This window comes from Heterodontus francisci, chromosome 1 (assembly GCF_036365525.1).
Source record: "Heterodontus francisci isolate sHetFra1 chromosome 1, sHetFra1.hap1, whole genome shotgun sequence".
In the NCBI taxonomy this organism is placed as follows: domain Eukaryota; kingdom Metazoa; phylum Chordata; class Chondrichthyes; order Heterodontiformes; family Heterodontidae; genus Heterodontus; species Heterodontus francisci.
The window spans coordinates 60,667,838-60,689,067 of NC_090371.1; the positions used below are offsets into that span (position 1 = coordinate 60,667,838).

Below are 21,230 nucleotides of genomic sequence, written 5' to 3' on the forward strand. Positions count from 1 at the left end.
GAACTTTCAGGGATGCACAGTCACTCTGCTGCTGTGGTCGGTGGTGCAATCTGTGCTACAGTAGATGTGGGTGTGAAGAATAATGGGCAGATCGCCCCTCCCCGTGATGACTAGCTGTAGTTGGTGCCAATGACTCGATGTCTTCCCTGGAAGAAGGTGTTGGTCATGCAGAGTTCGTTCATTCAGGGCACAAAGCTCAAGAAGGCAACAAAAACAAGAAATGCTGGATTCACTCAGCAGGTCTGGCAGCATCTGTGGAAAGAGAAGCAGAGTTAACGTTTCGGGTCAGTGACCCTTCTTCGGAACGTTTCCGAAACTGACCCGAAACGTTAACTCTGCTTCTCTTTCCACAGATGCTGCCAGACCTGCTGAGTGAATCCAGCATTTCTTGTTTTTGTTTCAGATTTCCAGCTTCCGCAGTATTTTGCTTTTATTTAAGCTCAAGAAGGCATTGTCTGTTATCGTTAATCTTGCACCCCCACACCTCCCACCCGCGCAAGATGACCGAGGCATGTTGGCCATGAATCACTGCCTGCTCCAACACATGCGTTGAAGTCACCCAGGAAGAATAGCCTTTTGCCATTTGGGATAGACCTCAGAATGCCACCTAGGAAGTCACAGAAATGCTCTTTTATGAGATGCTGGCCATCAGAGTTGGTGTGTACATGCATATGATGTTGACTGTGCCTCCGTCTGATGATAACCACAAGGGTGATGAGGCGCTCCAAGGTTGCTACTGGTGATTCAATTGACTGTCAGTTGATTGCTCACTGTGAAGCCTACACCATGATCAGGCGATCTTCGGCGCTCTTTCCATGCCAACATAAGGTGTAATTAGCCTCTAGAATAGAGGCTGTGTCAGCTAATCTGGTTTCTTATATAGCTCATGGTCAATCAGAACCGTCTTGCATATACTAGCTGTGGAATGTGGGTGGTTATTCATTCCAGAGCACAGTCCTCACATTCCAGCTCCCAAGCCAAAAGGTTACCTTTCTTTGTTTACTAGGCATGGTTTTAAGGAGGTGCAGACTTGTCTGGCATGTGCATCCCCCTCACGACCTTGTAGGCTAGTGTCTGAGGCCTATTCAGTTGTAGCAGTTGCTGAAAGGTGAGGGAAAACTTGAGGGAAACTCCAACTGCCTAATGTGACTCCACTCCAGATTTTGTCAGTGGACTACACTGGAACAAATATAAGATTCTGCTTCAGTCTATAATCCGCTGCACTTTTTTTTTTCTGATCTGTGGAAAAGATCAGGAAAAATCTAGATCTTCTTTGAAACTTGGCTTCAAATTTCTGGTCTTATCTCAGCATTAAGATGATGCTTTTGCTCTGGACTACACTGGTTATAACGCTAGACCCAACTCTGTCTCTGAATTGCTGCTCTGTGATAAACACACATTAAAAAGTGTTACAGGAAGTAAGATTTTTTTAGTCTGATTGTGCATGGCATGCACAAGATTTCGAAATACAAGGTCCATATTTCGTTTAGAGGGTTTTGTTTAAAACAAGCTGGCTCCAAAAATAATCCAGAAAAATCTTAAAGTTCATCTTAGGTTGAAAATATAACATAACATACTTAAGGAACGCAAAAATGTACAAATACTCCTGGAAAATTTTCTAATTATACAGCAAAATTGCAGATTCTCTCTGTTCTGGTGTGTTAGTAGATCATGGGAACAGGAATAAGCTATTCAGCCCCTGGACCACGTCCCACCATTCAACTAGATCATGGCTGATCTGCATCTCAACTCCATCTTTCCATCCTCGTTTCATAACCTTTAATACCTTTATCCAACAAAAATCCATCAATCTCAGTCTCGAAACCTTCAATGGAAATAGTCTCAACAACTTTTTGGGAGAGCTCCAGTTTTCCACTATCCTGTGCACGAAGAAATGCTCCTGAATTTACCACGAATGGCCTAGCTCTAATTTTAAGACTATGGCCGGAGTTTTACGTGGTGGCTTAAAAGTCGGGGGCGAACCCGCCTCCGCGGGGCCTGGAAGCAGCACAGCGATTATGCGTGGCCCAGGCCCTTAAATTGACCTTGGTCGGGACCTCCGCCCGAGGCTGTATGGCCAGCAGAGGCGCGACTATCAGCAGGCTGGCAGCTCTTCAATCCCACCAGTAGCAGTGGTCACTGCTGGGACTGTACCCAGTGTGAGTAGCTACACAGAGATGTGGGCCTCCATATAGGTGAGTGGGGTTTCAGGCCTTGCCAGCGACAATCGGCAGGCCTTGGCGAGGGTGGTTGGGAGTTGTTCAGTGGGGGGGTGGGGGGGGGGGGGGGGAGAAGAAGAGCAGGGGGTGCTCCATTGGGGATGGCTTGTGCTGCTCGGGGGGGCCCTCCATGGAGCAGAAGGTGCCCTATCAGGAGGGCCGCCCCCACCCGCCACCCCCCCCCCCCAATCCCCCAAAGAGGCTGTCTGGTATTACCGGGCGACCTCATCAGGTGCTGAAATTCCCGAACACCGCTGGTACTGGCAGTGGCAGGAGGAGGCCCTTAAGTGGCAAACAATTGTCCACTTAAGGTCCTCAATTGGCCTGGGACAGGCGGGCAGTTTTCAACCTCCCCTGCTGCTGGTAAAATGGCAGCAGGGGTGGGTAGGCGACGGGAACAGCACCCCTGCCTCACACTCGATTTTACGCGCACCCACACACTGCCCACTCATGGGGAGTGGGAGTTAAAACTCTAGCCTATGGCCCCAAGTTCTGGACTCTCCCACCAGAGGAAAGGGTAGTTAGTTTTTCCTTTATCAACTCCTTTACTCATTTTAAATACCTGAATAAGATCACTGTATAATATTCTAAATTCAAGGAAATACAATCCTAGTCTATGCAACCTGTCCTCATAATTTAACCCCTTTAGCCTCTATCATTCAGGTAAATTTGCGATGTACCCCTATCAAGGATAATATAGAGTCATAGAGCCATAGTGTTATACAGCACAGGAACAGGCCCTTTGGCTCACCGTATCGTGCCGGCCATCTAGCCTATCTATTCTAATGCCATTTACCAGTCCTTGGTCTGTAGCCTTGTATGCTATGGCGTTTCAAGTGCTCATCTAAATACTTCTTAAATGAGGGTTCCTGCCTCTACCACCCCTTCAGGGAGTGTGTTCCAGATTCCAACCACCCTCTGGGTGAAAATTTTTTTCCTCAAATCCCCTCTAAACCTTCTGCCCATTACCTTAAATCTATGCCCCTTATGCTCCGCTAAGGGAAAAAGTTTCTTCCTATCTACCTTATTTATACTCCTCAATTTTGTATACCTCAATCATGTCCCCCCTCAGCCTTCTCTGCTCTAAGGAAAACAACCCTAGCCTATCCAGTCTCTCTTCATATCTGAAATGCTCCAGCCCAGGCAACATCCTGGTGAATCTCCTCTGCACCCTCTCCAGTCTAATCACATCCTTCCTATAGTGCGGCGACCAGAACTGTACGCAGTACTCCAGCTGTGGTCTAACTTGTGTTTTATACAGCTCCATCATAACCTCCCTGCTCTTATATTCCATGCCTCGGCTAATAAAGACATGTATCCCATATGCCTTCCTAACCATCTCATCTACCTTTGCTGCTGCCTTCAGTGATCTATGGACATGTACACCAAGGTCCCTCTGACCTTCTGTACTTCCTAGGGTCCTACCATCCATTGTATATTCCCTTGCCTTGTTAGTCCTTCCAAAATGCATCACCTCACACTTCTCAGCATTAAATTCCATTTGCCACTGCTCTGCCCATCTTACCAGCCCATCTATATCATCCTGTAATCTAAGGCTTTCCTCCTCATTATTTACGACACCAATGTTCGTGTCACCTGCAAACTTACTGATCATACCTCTTATATTCACGTCTAAATCATTAACAAACACTACAAACAGCAAGGATCCCAGCACCGATCCCTGCGGTACACCACTGGTCACAGGCTTCCAAATGCAAAAACAACCCTCGACCATTACCCTCTGCCTCCTGCCATGAAGCCAATTTTGGATCCAATTTGCCAAATTGCCCTGGATCCCATGGGCTCTACCTTCTTGACCAATCTCCCATGCGGGACCTTGTCAAAAGCCTTACTGACGTCTATGTAGACTACATCAACTGCTTTACCCTCATCTACACATCTAGTCACCTCCTCGAAAGATTCAATCAAATTTGTTAGACATGATCTCCCCGACAAAGCCATGTGACTATCCTTGATTAATCCCTGCCTCTCCAAGTGGAGATTAATCCTGTCCCTCAGAATTTTTTCCAATAGTTTCCCTACCACTCACTGGCCTGTAATTACCTGGTTTATCCCTACTACCCTTCTTGAATATTTCATTCCTGAGTTGCAGTGCCTAGATCTGAATAAACAGGCCATTTGACCCTTTCAGTCTGCTCTGTCATCCGTTCTGAATACTGCTAACAGCTATGGTTCATCTGGGGCATGCAGACAGAGCCTAGTCCACAGCACCACAGACGACTTAGCTGTACGGGAGGGTGGGCGCGCGTGTAGGTGGAAGATCGGAAAAGCAATAATGGTGGAGGATTTGATAGTTAGGGGAACAAACAGACATTTTTGCGGCTGCAGATATGCATTCAGGATGTTGCCGCCCTGGTCAAGGATGTCACTGAGTGGCTGCAGAGCACTGGGGGGGGTGGGGGCAGAGGGTAAAACAGCTGGTGGTCATATCTGTACCGATGACACAGGGAGAAAGAGGGATGATGAGCTCCTGCAGGCAGAGTTTATGGGGCTAGGAAAGAAATCAAGACTTCAAAAGGTAGCAATCTCCAGATTACTCCTGGTACCACGTGACAGTATAGAAATAGGAGGTTAGAGCAGTTGAACGTGTGGCTGGAAAGATGGTGCAGAAGGGAAGGCTTTAGATTCCTGGGATATTGGGACCAGTTCTGAGGGGATGGGACCTGTACAGACCAGATGGGTTGTACCTGAACAGAGACAGGACCAATATCCTTGTGGGGCAGTTTTCTAGGGCTATTGGGGAGGGTTTAAACCATCTTGGCAAGGGTATGAGAACCAAGAATTATTAGAGAGGAAAATCAAGGTGCACAGAGAATTGGGAGAGAAGGATAGCACCAGAGTAGGAAATAGTGAGGTATTAGGTGGGGTCAGAGTAAGAGGGAATGTAATAAGGCATAATTAGGTTTACTGTTCATGTATGTGAATGCACAGAGTGTGGTAAATAAGGCTGGTGCACTGCAGGTGCAGAGAGTCACATAGAAAAATGATGTGGCAATAATGGAGACCCGGCTCAAAAAGGGGCAGGATTGGATACTAAGTATTCCTGGATACAAGGTTTGCAGGAAAGATAGGGAAGGAAGGAAAGGAGGAGGGGTAGCTGTATTGATTACAGTGCTGGAGAGAGAGGATGTCCTAGAGGGGTCAAGGACAGAATCTATTTAGTCAGAGCTTAGAAACAATAAAGGTACCATTACATTGCTGGGTGTAGTCTATTGACCACCAACTAGTGGGAAAAAATGTAGAGGAACAAATTTGCAAGAAAATTACAAAGAAGTGCAAGAAAGTAGTGATGATAGGGGACTTTAATTATCCCAATACAGACTGTGATAGTATTAGTGTAAAGGGCAGAGAGTGACAAGAGTTGAGTGTGTTCTCTGGAGAATTTTCTACATCTGTATGTTTCCAGTCCAACGAGGAAGGAGGCATTGCTGGATCTGATTCTGGAGAATGAGGTGGATCAAGTGGGTGGCACAGTGGCTAGCACCGCAGCCTCACAGCTCCAGCGACCTGGGTTCGGGTTCTGGGTATTGCCTGTGTGGAGTTTGCAAGTTCTCCCTGTGACCGCGTGGGTTTCCTCCGGGTGCTCCATGCCAAAGACTTGCAGGTTGATAGGTAAATTGGCCATTGTGGAAAAAAAAAATTGCCCCTAGTGTAGGTAGGTGGTAGGAGAATTGAGGGAAGGTGGGGATATGAGAGGTAAAATGGGATTAATGTAGGATTAGTATAAATGGGTGGTTGATGGTCGGCGCAGATTCAGTGGGCCGAAGGGCCTGTTTCGGTGCTGTATCTCTCTATGACTCTATAACTGAAAGTGTCATTGGGGGAACATTTAGGGGATAATGACCATAGCATCATAAGATTTAGGTTAGCTATGGAAAAGGACAAGGAGTAATCCAGAGTAAAAAATAATTAACTGGGGGAGGATCAACTACAATGGGGTGAGAACAGGCAAAGTGGAACTAAAGATTGGCAGGCAAAACGGAAACTGAACCTTTAAGAGAGAAAACAGTTCAGGTGCAGTCAAGGTACATTCCCACTTGGGGAAAAGGTTGGCCAAACAAATCCAGAGCTCCCTGGATGACAAAAGAGATAGAGAGCAAAATAAAGCAGAAAAAAGGGTGCATATACAATACAATCGAGAATCAGGCTGAATATAGAAGATTCAGAGGTGAAGAGAAAAAAACATAAGAAAAGCAAATACAGAGAATAAGAGACCGGCAGCTAAGGGAATCCAAAAGATTTCTATAGGCTTATAAATAATAAAGTGGTAAAAGGATGAGTGGGGCCAATTAGGGACCCAAATAGGGATTTACACATGGAGGCAGGAGGCCTGGCTAAGATACTAAATGAGTACTTTGCATCAGTCTTTACCAAGGAAGAAGATGCTTCCCAAGTCATAGTGAAAAAGGAGCGAGTTGAGATACTGGATGGGCTAAAAATTGATAAAGAGAAGGCAATAGAAAGGCTGGCTATTCTTAAAGTTGATAAGTCACTAGGACTAGATGAGATGTATACTGAGGGAAGTAAGGGAGGAAATTGCAGAGGCACTGGTCATAATCTTCCAATCCTCCCTAGATACAAGAATTGCAAATGTTATAACTTTTTTCAAAAAATATTTTATCCAAAAAAGGATAAACCTAGCAACTACAGGTCAGTCAATTTAATCTTGATGGTGGGAAAGATTTCAGCAACAATAATTCAGGACAAAATTAATATGACAATGACGATTAATTAAGGAAACCAGCACGGGTTAAGGGCAAATAGCGTTTAACGAACTTGCTTGAGTGTTTTTGATGAGGTAACAGAGTTGATGAGGGTAATGCGGTTGATGTGGTGTACATGGACTTCTAAATGGCACTTGATAAAGTATCACATAACAGACGTGCCAGCAAAGTTAGAGCCCATGGAATAAAAGGGACAGTAGCAGCATGGATACAAAATTTGCTGAGTGACAAGAAAAAGAGTAGTTGTGAATAGTTATTTTTCAGACTGGAGGAAGTGGGATTCTCCAGGGATTGGTGTTAGGACCCCTGTTTTTTTTATATATATATTGATGACCTAGACTTGGGTGCAGGGCACAATTTCAAAATTTGTCAATGACACAAAACTTGGAAATATTATTAAATATGAGGAGGATAGTGATAAACTTCAAGAGGACATAGACAGGATGGTAGACAAGTGGCCGATGAAATTTAATGTAGAGAAGTGTGAAGTGATTCATTTTAGCAGAAAGAAGGAAAGACAATATAGGGCACAATTCCAAAGGCAGGTACAGGAGCAGAAGGATTTGGGGGGTATATGTACATAAATCATTGAAGGTGGCATGGCAGGTTGAGAAAAGAGTTAAAGCATACAGGATCCTGGGCTTTATAAATAGGGGCACAGGGTCCAAAAACAAGGAGTTATGAAAAACCTTTATAAAACACTGGTTTGGCTTCAACCAGAGTATTGGGTCTAATTCTGGGCTCCACACTTCAGGAAGGATGTGAAGGCATTGGAGAGGATACAGAAAAGATTCACGAGAATGGTTCCAGGAATGAGGAACTTCAGTTACATGGATAAATTGGAGAAATGGGGCTGTCCTCCTTGGAGAAGATTAAGAGATGTGACAGACGTGTTCAAAATCATGAGGGGTCTAGACAGAGTATATAGGGAGAAACTGTTACCAGTGGCAGAAAGATCCAGAACAAGAGGACAACAATTTAAAAAGTAGTGATTGGCAAAAAGAACCAATGGCAACATGAAATTTTTTTTTTTTTTTTTTTTTTACACACAGCAAGTAGTTAGGATCTGGAATGCACTGCCTAAGTGTATGGTGGAGGCAGATTCAGTGGAGGCATTTAAAAGAGAATTGGATAATTTTCTGAAGAGATAAAATTTGCAAGGCTATGGGGTAAAGGTGGAGGAGTGGGACTATGCGAGTTGCTCTTGCAGAGAGCCAGCACAGATACAACAGGCTGAATGGCTTCCTCCTGTGCTGTAACCATTCTATAATTCAATAAGATCATGGCTGATCTTCGACCTCAACTCCACCTTCTCACACTTACCTCCATATCTCTCGATTCCCTCAGTATCCAACAACCCATCAATGTCTGTTTTGAATAGAGTCAATGACAATATCCACAGCTCCCTCAGGTAGGGAATTCCAAAGATTCACAACCCTTTGAGTGAAGAAATTTCTCCTCAACTCAGTCCTAAATGTCCCACCTCTTATTCCGAGAATGTGACCCCTAGTTCTAGACTCCCTAGTCAGGGGAAACATCCTCCCCCTATCTACCCTGTCAAGTCTCAATAATCTTATGTTTCAATGGGATCACTACTCATTCTTCTGAACTCAAGAGTATATTTGCACAGTCTACTCAATCTCCCCTCATAAGAAATTCCCCTCATCCCAGGAATCAGTCTAGTCAACTTTTGTTGCACGCCCTCTAAGGCAAGTATGTCCTCTTTAGGTAAGGAGACCAAAACTGTACACAGCAATCCAGGTGTGGTCTCACCAAGGCCCCAACATATTTGCAATAAGACTTATTTACTCTTATACTCCCAATCCCTTTGTAATAAAGGCTAACATACAATACGCTTTCTGTAACAGTAGGTTAACTTCCTGCAATTTGGACGAGGCATAGAGCACAAGAGCAGGGAGGTTATACTAAAATGTATAAAATACTAGTTAGGCAGCAACTAGAGTACTGCATACGGTTCTGCCACCGCATTACAGGAAGGCTGTGATCACACTAGACAGGGTACAGAGGTGATTTACAAGGATGTTGCCAGGAATAGAGAATTTTAGCTATGAGGAAATATTAGATAGGCTGGGGTTGTTTTCCGTTGGAACAGAGGAGACTGAGGTGTATAAAATTATGTGGGGCCTAGAGTGAATAGGAATAACCTATTTGTGTTAGCAGATGGGTCAATGACCAGGGGGCATAGATTTAAGGTAATTGGTAGAATTAGAGCAGAGTAGAGGAGAAATGTTTTCATTCAGAGGGTGGTGAGAATCTGGCACTCACTGCCTGAAAGGGTGGTTGGTACAGGCAGAAACCTTCATTGCATTTAAAAAATACTTGGATATGCACTTGAGGTGCCATAACCTACAGAGCGACAGACCAAGAGCTGGAAAGCAGAATTACGTTGGATAACTCATTTTCGGCCAGCCCAGACATGATGGGATATAAATTTTCTATGTTTTTATGTGGTTAATTGGATACAGAGGTCCCTCCGAATACCAACATTTCTCAGTCTCTCACCATTCAGAAAATATTCTGCTTTTCTATTTTCTTACCGAAGTGGTTGACTTCACACTTCTCCACGCGCTATTCGATTTGTTATTTTCTTTCCCATTCACTTAACCTGTCTATATCCTACTGCAGCCCCTTGCGTCCTCCTTACAGCTTACCTTCCCACCTAACTGTATCAGCAGCAAACATGGATACATTAAACTCAATCCCCTCCTCTAAGCCATTCATATAGATTGAGGCCCAAGCGCTATTTCTTGCGGTAACAGTAACAGCATTCCAACCTGTAAGTGACCTGTTTGTTCCGATTTCTGACCATTAACCAATCCTCAATCCTTGCTTACATCACCCTCATGCCACGAGTCTTAATTTTGTCGAATAACCTCGTGTGGCATCTTGATAAAAACTTTTTGAAAATCCAAATACACGGCATCCATTGGTTTGCCCTACATACCCTGCTAGTTACAACTTTAAAAAACTAAGACCAGTTAGACACTATTTCCCTTTCATAAATCAGTGCTAAATCTGCCCAATTATGATTTAAGTGCCCTGTTACCATGTCCTTAATAACAGATTCTGGGAGTCCAACCAGAGCTTTCTATAACTGTAACACATGTTCCACCTCATTGCCTTTTATCTTAAGGGGGTTGAAATACAATGTTGAATTGATCTTTTTAAAAAAACAATTTCTACTTGTCCAATAGCTTTGTGATTTCTGTAGGTCCTTGATCGCTGCCATTTCATCTCTAATATTGCTTCTACCTATTCCACCTTCTTTCGCTATATTGAAGAGATTCTAAAGCGAAAATTCTGTGATTTCAGCAAACAGCTGCACCCACGAGTGAGGGTGAGAGGTCACAAGGAGTGAGGCTTGCATTCAAACAGTGAGGGTGATATGAACCACCTGCAACAGGACATGGATAGGCTACCAGAATGGGCAGAGAGGTGGAAGGTGGAAGATGGAATTTAATACTGACAAGTGTGAGCCGACGCATTTTGGCAGAAGGAATGGGTAGAGGCAATATATTACTTAATGGCACAGTTCTAAAGCGTTTGCATTGTTCTTTGAAGGTGGCAGGACATATTGAGAGAGTAGTTAGTAAAACATATGGGCTCTTGGGGCTTTATAAATATAGGCATTGAGTACAAAAGCAGGGTAGCTGTTAAAAATAAGGGGTCGCCCATTTAAAAAAAAGAGTTGAGAAGAAATTATTTTTCTCAGAGGGTCATGAATCTTTGGAACACTCTTCCTCAGAAGGCAGTGGAAGCAGAGTCTTAAGGCAGAGGTAGATAGATTCTTGAACAAGGGGGTGAAAGGTTATTGAGGATAGGCGGGAATGTGGAGTTGAGGTTACAATCAGATCAGCCATGATCTTGTTGAATGGCGGAGCAGGCTCGAGAGTCCAAATGGCCTATTTCTGCTCCTAATTCGTATGTTTGGAGATATGTGGAACCTTTATAAAGATCTGGTTAGGCCCCAACTGGAGTACTGCATCCAGTTCTGGTCACCACACTTTAGGAAGGATGTGAGAACCCTCGAGAGGGTATACAGGAGATTTACCAGAATGGTTCCAGGGATGGAGGATTTTAGTTACAAGGTTAGGTTGGAAAAGCTGAGTTTGTTTTCCTTAGAACAAAGGAGATTGAGGGGAGATTCACTGGAGTCTATAAGATTATGACAACCTTGATAGGTTAGACGAGGAAAAACTGTTCCCATTAACAAATGGCACAAGGAATAGGGGACGCAGATTGGGCAAAAGATGCAGGGGGAATATGAGGAAGCACTTTTTTTTTAAATAAACGCAGCGGGCGGTAATGACCTGGAACATGCTGCCCACAAGGGTGGTGGAAGCGGACAGATCAATGAAGGCCAACTACAAGAAATAGACTTTCAGGGCTACAGGGATCGAGTCGGGGAGTGGGACTGACTGCATAGCTCCATGGAGAGTTGGCATGGACTCAATGGGCCTTCTTCTGTACCGTAAATGACTCCAGGATGAGAGATTAGGCTAAAACATTCTAACTCCAATTTTCTGCTCCCACCACCAACCGCCACCATTACTATGATTAACCACCGCCCCCCCACAGGGGTTTGTGGAATTATCCCCTAAATACTTGTCCAAATTTTGAAAATAGCAAATAGCTACAAGTGTAAGCAGTATTTTAGTTTTGAGATTCTGTTAAACTTAAACTACTTGCTCTGTTTTTGCTTTTTTCGTCTCATCAGTGCTGGTCAAATGACTACCTGGTAAGCCACCAGCAACTTTTATCCCAGTTTGGAGAATTTTTTTCTTTGAAGTGTAACTACTTATCGGTGAGCAGGTGAGTTATCAATTTTAGCTATTGTGTTCACAGGGCAGAAGGGGAAGGCGCTACAACGAAAACAAAATGCTGGAAACACTCAGCAGGTCAGGCAGCATCTGTGGAGAGAAAAACAAAGTTAACATTTAAGGTCTGTGACCATTCATCCGAACTGGCAAAAGTTAGAAATGTAATAGTTTTTCAGCAAGTGCAAAAGGAAAGGTCTGTGATAGGCTGGAGGGCAGGAGAAATTAAATGACTATGGTTTCATGGTACAAAGCCAAAGGGAGTGGGGAGTTGTGGTGGAGCGAAGATGCAACTTCACTAGAGGGAAGACAACAATTAAAACACAAGATTGTCACCTAGGTGCTCTCAAGTACCACCCAGCAGCCATTTCACCATATACTCTCTTGATCTGCTGTACTTGCATGTTTTCTCAGACCAACTGAATTAAAAGAAAATTTGGTTTTTAGACCAGAAAGCAAAATTTCCTTAAATAATTAACGATCCAAGCTCCAACTCCTTAATACTGCGAAAAGGTTGGTCAGTGAACAAAAATATCCACGGATAGAATTTAAGTTCTGGAAAGAACAATCCTAGTTTCTGTGTTCTTCTAAGAGGATATAGAGATTAATAAATGGGCATCTATATATACACACACAGCATCTTACAAAAAGCAATTAGGAATAATATTTAGAAATTAAATTGTTAGATTGAGCATACAAAGAAATCAAAAGGGCATGCAGGAAATTAAGCCCCAAACCTCTTGGACAATGCAAGTTATAATTTGGGAGTATTAGAGATGACAATTTTCCTAATCCTTCTGATAGAGATCACTGTTTAATAAAGAGATGATGTTGCCTTCAAAATTACAACTTGATCTATATATTTTTGCTGTTCTGATTAAAGCGATTAATACTTCTCAGCAATACAACAAGCAAATCCATTAGAAACCTAAAAGAAGTTGCTCTCTTATGACTTAAAATTCATGGCTGCAATTGTTGCTCATGTTTTTTTTTATTAGAGATTTCTTTAATCCAGTAAGTTTTGAGATCAGACATGCCATCTCTGCAATGCATGCTAATGTGCAACAAAAAGATGGAATGAGAGAAGAATTGCAAGAAAATCTAATCTGTTTTCTTCAAATAAAAGTCAAGATTATTAAAATCGAAGTCTGTCGAATGAAGTAATAAGGTTGCTGATTTGTCTAATCTATAATTTTCCAGAGATGATCGTCTCTGCTCAGCTGTCCCAGTAATTCAATAACATTTAATGTCCTGTAAAAATCTGACAAATCTGACATGACAAATATAAGCTACCCATTGGCTACAAATAATGTCAACTTACTTGTCCACAAACTGAAGTGAATGTCCCATTGTGAAAAAGTTCAATACTTTGTCATTTAAGTAGGAAATAGAAGATTAAATTTCCACACTGAGGTATACAAGCATAACAATTTAACCAGAGGCATTATTTCTCCAAAATGTCTCTAGTGGTGAGTTAAGAGAATAGCAAACAGAAGCAGATGTCCTGCATAACTGGAGTTGGAAATACTTTTGCTGGAAGCACTAATTTTTAATGTTACTAGCTACGTCTCTGTTGAAGCCCAAAATTGAAATCAACCAGATACTAGAGCTACCACATCTCAGCTCTTGACGGACACAAACAAAAACAAAAATTCCTTTAACGTTACTCATTTTCCATTCGAATTTAAAGGACAAACTTCAGGAACTCACTGTAAAGAGCATGGATTTCATTGTCAAAAACAGTAACTTTAAACAAGCATATTGTTCACATTTCCCTTCAAATTCTGTAAGTATTTTTTAAAAGTGTAAACTTTTTCATAATGTCTTTAGGAATGGAGGGGAAAAATTAGAATTAATGCCAAAAAATGAACATGTCTAATTCGGACTTTGCTTTTTATTGGCATTGCTGTTGTCACAATTAACAGTTGGTTAGAACAAATACCTCAATGACCAACCTTAGAAGTTACTCGTACAACAATGATCCTACAGTGCTTTGATACTAAATGTCATGCATTTCTATACGATCATGGATTTTCTAGTTAGGAGTGGAACCATTCAAGTACACAAAGATTACTAAAAAGAATATGAATCAAGACAGAAACTTAACCACAAATTAAAAAGCATCCTACTAAAATAAACAGGACTGGGAGCTCTTTCTAGACCTTACATTTGATAAGAACATAGATTTATATAGCAGCTTTCTTGACCGTGGGATATCCCAAAGTGGTTCATAGTCAATGAAAATCAGTGACTGCACTTCAAAAATAATGTAGGGAAGTATGTAAGCCATTTTGCACACAGCAAGGATCCACAGACAGCAATGAGATAAATTATCAGGCAGTGGTGTTAGTTGAGAGATAACTATTAATTCGGACAAGAAGAGAGAATACAGTTTTTCTTTGAATAGTGCCATGAAATCAATGATATCCACCTGTGGGAGCATAGGGGCTCTGACAGTGCAGTACTCCCTCAAGGTTTCACCATATATGTGCTCAAATATCTGGAACTGGACTTGAACACATGATCTCCGATTCAGTGGTCAGAGCACCACCACTGAGCCAAGACAGTCACCAGTGTAGAACTGAATGCTTTTGTTTCTTTAAGAAAGTCTAGGAAGTATTTTCTAAAGATTGAGGATAAACAAATATCCAGAATAGTGAACAACATTTAGAAATTCACTAGTTTAGCACCAAGCAAAATTCAGAATGCTTCTACTGATGGGACTTCACGGTCATGTTTCACCCCTTATGGATGATTCTAACATCAATGGATATAGTTTTATCTTTGTTTTCTGCAAAAAGTACAGCAGTTCCATTTGCAGACATCTGTCTTCTGATAGCCTTCCATTAGGACATTATACTCGGGGCTTAAGCTGCATGATGTCCAAAAGCAGCTTCCAATTCCTGGGTGATTTATAGATGCAATCAATTCCCTCGACTTCATGATCTTGCACACTTTAACCGTAGTTTGAAAAGTTTAACTAGGATAACCATGCTGGTCAACACTGCATGATCCATCTATCTTTGCCAAGGAAGGGTTTACAACCTTGAGTTTACTAGCAGTGGGGTCAGTTCAGATATTGAGGTACAGCTGACTAGAGAAGCTGATCCCTGCTGATATGACCTAACAGGAGGCATCTTTTAAATTAAGAATCCTCATCATCCTTGCTTTCTCTTCCACCACTATGAGGAGAGAACAATATGTAATGATTTTTTTAAAAAAAGAATCTCAATTATTTCTTTGTTCACTGGCTACATCAGCAAGTCAAGCCGGGGGAGAAAAAGAGGGGGGAAAAAACCCAAGAGCGGCTCATTTTTTTCCCCTTCCAGACATCCTGAGCTACTGCTGGAGTGTTTTCTCCTGTAGGTGGGCCTCACTAATGCCTACTGCCATCACCTTTTTATTGAGCATGTAACTACAGTTTCATAATTAAAAGTAAAACTTGTGGAAAATTTACTGTACCATACTCCAGCTTCATCCCACTTCCAATCTAGCATAGTGGCTTCTGACATCATACTCAACTTCACCCTTCTTGTGCCTCTTAAATGCCTCTAGCTTTGTCTCTCTCACATGAAAGAAATGGATGAGGCTGTGGAAAATGAAGTTCAGGAACATCCTGTTGCTCAGGAACTGCTTGGTAACAGAATTATATAATTGTTACAGCACAAAGCGACCATTCGGTCCCTTGTGTCCATGCCGACATTCTGCAAGAGCAACTCAGCTGGTCCCAACCTTCACCCTTTCTCTTTAGCTCTGCAAAACTCCATCTTCAGGTACTTATTCAATTTGCTTTTGAAACTGAATTTAAATTGAATCTGCTTCCACCACACTCTCAGGCAGTGGATTCCAGATCCTAACCACGCGCTGCGTAAAAACATATTCCCTCATATTACCGCTGGTTCTGTTGCCAATCATCTTAAATCGGTGCCCTCTGGTTCTCTACTCTTCCGCCAATGGGAACAGTTTCTCTCTATCTAGATCCTTCATAAGTTTGAACACCTCTATCAAATCTCGTCTCAACCTTCTCTTCTCCAAGAGCAACCCCTGCTTCTCCAATTAGCCACACAACTGAAATCACTTATCCCGCATAAACATTCTCATTCTTTTCTGTACCCTCTCTAAAGCCTTCACAATTAATCCACGCATGTGCAAATGACTTAATTTTATCCCAGATTATCGCTTCTAAAAGGTCAAACTGATTGGCATGTAGTTGCTGGGTTTATCCTTCAACCTTTTTTGAACAAGGGTGTAACCTTTGCAATTCTCCAGTCCTTTGGCACCATCCCATGTTTAAGGAGAAAAATTATTGCCAGTCCCTCTGCAATATCTACCCTTACTTCCCTCAACAACCTTGGATGCATCCCGTCTGGTCCTGATGCCCAATGTTAATACAGCCAGCTTTTCTATTACCTCTTTTTTTGTAAATCAATTTTTAGCCCATCCAGTATCTCAACTACCTTCTCTTTCACTATAACTTTGCAGCATCGTCTTCCGTGGCAAAGGCAGATACAAAGTACTCATTTAGTGCCTCAGTCATGCCCTCTGCCTTCATAAACATTTCGGTCCCCAACTGACCCACCCCTCCTCTTACTATTTATATACCTATAGAAGACTTTTGGATTCCCTTTTATAGCAGCCAGTCTCATCTCATTCTCTCTTTGCCTCTTTTTTCCTTTTTCATTTCCCCTCTGAACTTTCTATATTCAGACTGGTTCTTACTTGTATTATCAACCTGATATCTGTCATATACCCCCTTTTACTGCTTCATCTTTCTCTTTTGTCATCCAGGAAGCTCTGGCTTTGGCTGCCCTACATTTCTCCATGGTGAGAACATATAATGCATTCAAATGTCAACTAATCACCCTTTCCTTTCTGTTAGTGCCCGTCTACCATGTGTGTATTTGCCTGTCCTAGTGCTCCTACACAGTGCTACCTCAGTGATTGCAGCATGGCTGGTGGAAGGCTGCTGATGTTTAAGCGAAGATGGTCTTGGAGGATGGATGACCTCGAGCAGCTCTGGAACCAGCTTCTCAGTTTGAGTGGCAGCTATGTGGCTTGGGAGGGACCTTGGTCCACTTGTCCATAGATCACTGAAGGCAGCATCACAGGTGGATAAGGTGGTTAGGAAGGCATATGGGATACTTGCAATCTATGCCTCGGCTAATAAAGGCAAGAGCAGAGAGGTTATGATGGAGCTGTATAAAACGCTAGTTAGGCCACAGCCGGAGTACTGTGTACATTTCTGGTTGCCACTCTATAGGAAGGATGTGATTGCACTGGAGAGGGTGCAGAGGAGATTCACCAGGATTTTGCCTGGGCTGGAATATTTCAGCTATGAAGTGAGACAAGATAGGCTAGCGTTGCTTGCCTTAGAGTAGAGAAGGTTGAGGGGGTCCTGATTGAGGTTTACAAAATTATGAGGGGCATAGACAGGGTAGATAGGAAGAAACGTTTTCCCTTAGCGGAGGTGTCAATAACCAGGGGGCATAGATTTAAGGTAAGGGGCAGGAGGTTTAGAGGGGATTTGAGGAAAAATGTTTTCACCCAGAGGGTGGTTGGAATCTGGAACACACTGCCTGAAGGGGTGGTAGAGGCAAAAACCCTCACAACATTTAAGAAGCATACAAGGCTACGGGCCAAGTGCTGAAAAATGGGATTAGAATAGATAGGTGCTCGATGGCCAGCATAGACATGATGGGCCGAAAGGCCCGTTTGTGCTGTATAACTCTGACTATCTTGACTATACCCAAGTCATCTCCTCATTGACAGGCAAAACTGCAACAGAACAATCTTTGATTCAAACTGGCTGGGACAGATCCATGCTGAAATTGGTCCTCCTCCAGTTAAGTATTTTCACTCTTATCCTTGCATGGTTAACCTGAACCTTATAATACTATGACCACTGTTCCCTAAATGTTCCCCTACTGACCCTTGACCCACCTAATTCCCCGGAACCAGATCGAGCAATGCCTTCCTCATTGACTGGAAGCATGATCAAGAAAATTCTCCCGAACACACTTCAGAAACTCTTCCCCATCTCTGCCCTTTACGTTATTATCCAAGTTTATATTAGGATAATTGAAGTCCCCCATTATTATTACTCTATCGTTTTTGCACCTCTAATCTCCCTACAAATCTGCTCCTCTATATCTTTCTCGCTAGTTAGTGAATACATTCAGTAGCGTAACGGTACCTCTTGTTTCTCAACTCTAAACAAATAGATTCTTATATCTCTCTGGGACATCCTCTCCCTCTCTCTAATACTGTAATATTTTCCTTAGTCAATACTGCCACCCTTCCTCCCTTCTCTATCTTTCCTGAACACCTTGTATCCAGGGATATTTAGTAGCCAGTCCTGTGCTTTTTAGAGCCAGATCTTTCACCATATTCCCCTGTAGTGATTTGCACCTGCAGCTCATTTACCTTATTTAAGACACTTCAAGTATTTACATACAGGCACTGTAATTCAGACCTTATTGCATTCCCTCTTAGTCTCACCTTAGTACACCCAAGGATTTTCAGTTAAGATCACCAGATAATTACAGATGAGAAAGGCCATCAATTTAATTTAATCTATCCAAAAAGATTTTAAAGTTCCCATTGCTTCTTAAATGATTCCTGGGTTTTTACTTTTATTTCACTAACTTGACTTTTCCAAACATTGATCATTCTTTCATTTAAGAATACTTCCCAAACATCAGTTCTATATTTCAAACTAGTAAAAAGTAAACTGAGTCCACTGTCTGACTCTCTCAGTTTAACAACTGGGAGTTTTGGCCTCATAATGCACAGTGAAGTAGTACATGTGTACAAAGATGATTTTTTATACTTAAAAAAATGATTTCCTGCATATGAATAATGTTGGTAAGGCCACACTTAATATCAATCCTTGGGTTTCTGAGCAAATGGTAATGGGACTTGCCTTTAAACTTTGAAAAGTAAAAGCCATTTGTTGATTTGATACAACTGGAGAGATTGCCCTATTGGAATAAGGAAGTCATGAAAACCTAACTGGTTCACAAATGTCTTTTAGGGAAGGAAACCTGCCATCTTTATTCAGTCTGGCCTAAATGAATGCCAGTTCACACAGCAATATGGCTGACACTTAAGTGCCCTCTGAAGTGGCCTCGTAAGCCACCTGTTCTAAGCAATAAATGAATTTAAAAGAAGATACAAGACTGAGAAATTTTAAGCTTCTCAAAATAGTCAGATTAGCTGTGGCCGTCAAGATGAAAGGGTTGGAACCGCTGTGTGAATGGGCAAATACACAGATATAAATTGACAAGAAGAATGATAAAGCTTCAGGATGCAGCACAGCTTCACAGATTTTGACTTTTTTTTAAAGTAAAGGATTAACTCAGCCCACAATGTTGTGAAACATTGATACTAGTCTCTTCAGAAAAATTGACATATCCTACAGCATTAAGAATTTATCCAGATAATCTCCTCTACCCAATGCTTCTACTGTACGATTAACAGATAAAAATTTAATTTAGTAGAGCTATTCCATGAAGTACAACAATATCTGATCACCTTGTGACCGTGAGAAAGCTACAAAAAATTAGAACTTTTTGTACCTTGGATTTCATCTAATCCTTTTGGCGATCTAAATTATCTAATTTTGGATAGAACACAGAATTTTAATTTATGCTAACCCATCAGTTTGAGCTTTTTATTTTACAGGTCATATTTCTTAAAGACAAATAAGGACATATAAATTTATATTCATTTATAGATTTCCCAGTGTTGCGCACAATGGATCAGAAATTATGCAGCTGCAAGTGAGAGGTTCATGTTTTATTTTGTTTAGATGTTATAGGAATCAAGAATTTGCATCTATATAGTGCCTTCAATGTAGTAAAACATCTTAAGGGACTGAACAGGAACATTAAACAAAATTTGACACTGAGCCACATGAGATATTAGGATAGGTGATCAGAACCTTAGTCAAAGAGGTAGGTTTCAAGGTGCATCTTAAAAGGAGGAAAGATGGATAGGGAGGTAGAGGGGTTTAGGGAGGGAATTCCAGAGCTTCTGTCCTCTGCAGCTGAAGGCAAAGCTGCCAATGGTGGAGCAATTAAAACTGGGGATGTTCGAGGGGCCAGAATTGGAGGTGTGCAGAGATCTCTTGGCAGTGGGGGTGTGGTGGTAGTGGTTGGGGGGCGGTGCATTGTAAGGCTGGAGGAGTTTTTTTCTATTTATTCGATACTGGGATATGAGCGACACTGGCAAAGTGCCCATCCCTAATTGCCCTCCAGAAGATCATGATGAGCCGCCTTATGGAACCGCTGCAGTCCATGTCGTGTAGGGACGCCCACAGTGCTGTTAGGGAGAGTTCCAGGATTTTGACCCAACAACAGTAAAGGAACAGCGATATAGTACCAAGCCAGGAAAACGAGAGACTTGGAGGGGAACTTGAATTGCTGCAGTGTATCTTGTAGATGGTACACATGTGGTGGAGGCAGTGACTGTTTAAGGTGGAGGATGGGATGCTGATCAAGCAGCCTAATTTGTTCTGGATGGTGTTGAGCCTCCTGAGTGTTTTTGGAACTGTACTCATCAAGGCAACTGGAGACTATTCTATCACACTTCTGACTTGTGCCTTGCAGAAACTGTAAAGGTTTTGGGAGTCAGGAGGGGAGTCTCTCACCCTAAATACACCTCACCTTTGACCTACTCTCAGATAGCCACAGTGTTTACATGGCTGGTCCAGTTAAGTTTCTGGTCAATGGTGACTCCCACCCCTAGGATGCAGATGGCAGGGGACTCAGCGACTGTTGGATGCACAAAAAGCATTTAACGACTCACCACACAATTAAAATAGGATTTTCTGAACACAAGATTTAAAATGTTTGCAATACAATAATTTTAAATTACATCCTACACACAATATATAAATATCACGTAAAAAAGTATTACTGGAAACCATTCATCACTCACTTCAATTCACCAACATGCCTAAGCACCTCTTGCTGGTATCTCACAATATTGTCGAGTTCTCCTTGAGGGAACTAAAATAGAAAAACAAAAAATAAGTTTAAATTTTGACAGGACACCAATGGAACATGCAAAACAGCTATAAGAAAAAGATTGTTCTCCATATTTTGCATCAATTAGTATACATTGAACATCTAAAAAGCAGTTTCATGCATGTAGATACAAGGTGCATTAAAAAGCCATTTTCATATCAATGAATTCTTTTTGTATCTGTACACTTCAAGTCAATTGTTCCCATTATAAATACCTACATTTGCATTTATAAAGCAAACAACACATGTAAACTTGTCACTAATTACACCTTCACACCCAATGGAGCCACTGCAACACTGAAAGACTAATTAGTGTGCCAGGTTTAGGTAGTTTCAATTATAAATGCAAACACAGGAAATTTTAATGGAAATATAAAGATAAGCACAGAATGCATCACT

At 42.0% G+C, this 21,230-nt stretch overlaps 1 protein-coding gene across 1 annotated transcript in view; it reads right to left on the bottom strand.

Annotated features, from left to right (window-relative positions):
- Positions 1 to 21,230, bottom strand: part of lman1 (lectin, mannose-binding, 1) — a 71,986-nt gene that overhangs the window by 18,243 nt on the left and 32,513 nt on the right. The window contains exon 10 of the mRNA XM_068031153.1: positions 20,743 to 20,813. Within this exon, the coding sequence (XP_067887254.1) occupies positions 20,743 to 20,813 (71 nt within the window). The remainder of the gene's footprint in view (positions 1 to 20,742; positions 20,814 to 21,230) is intronic.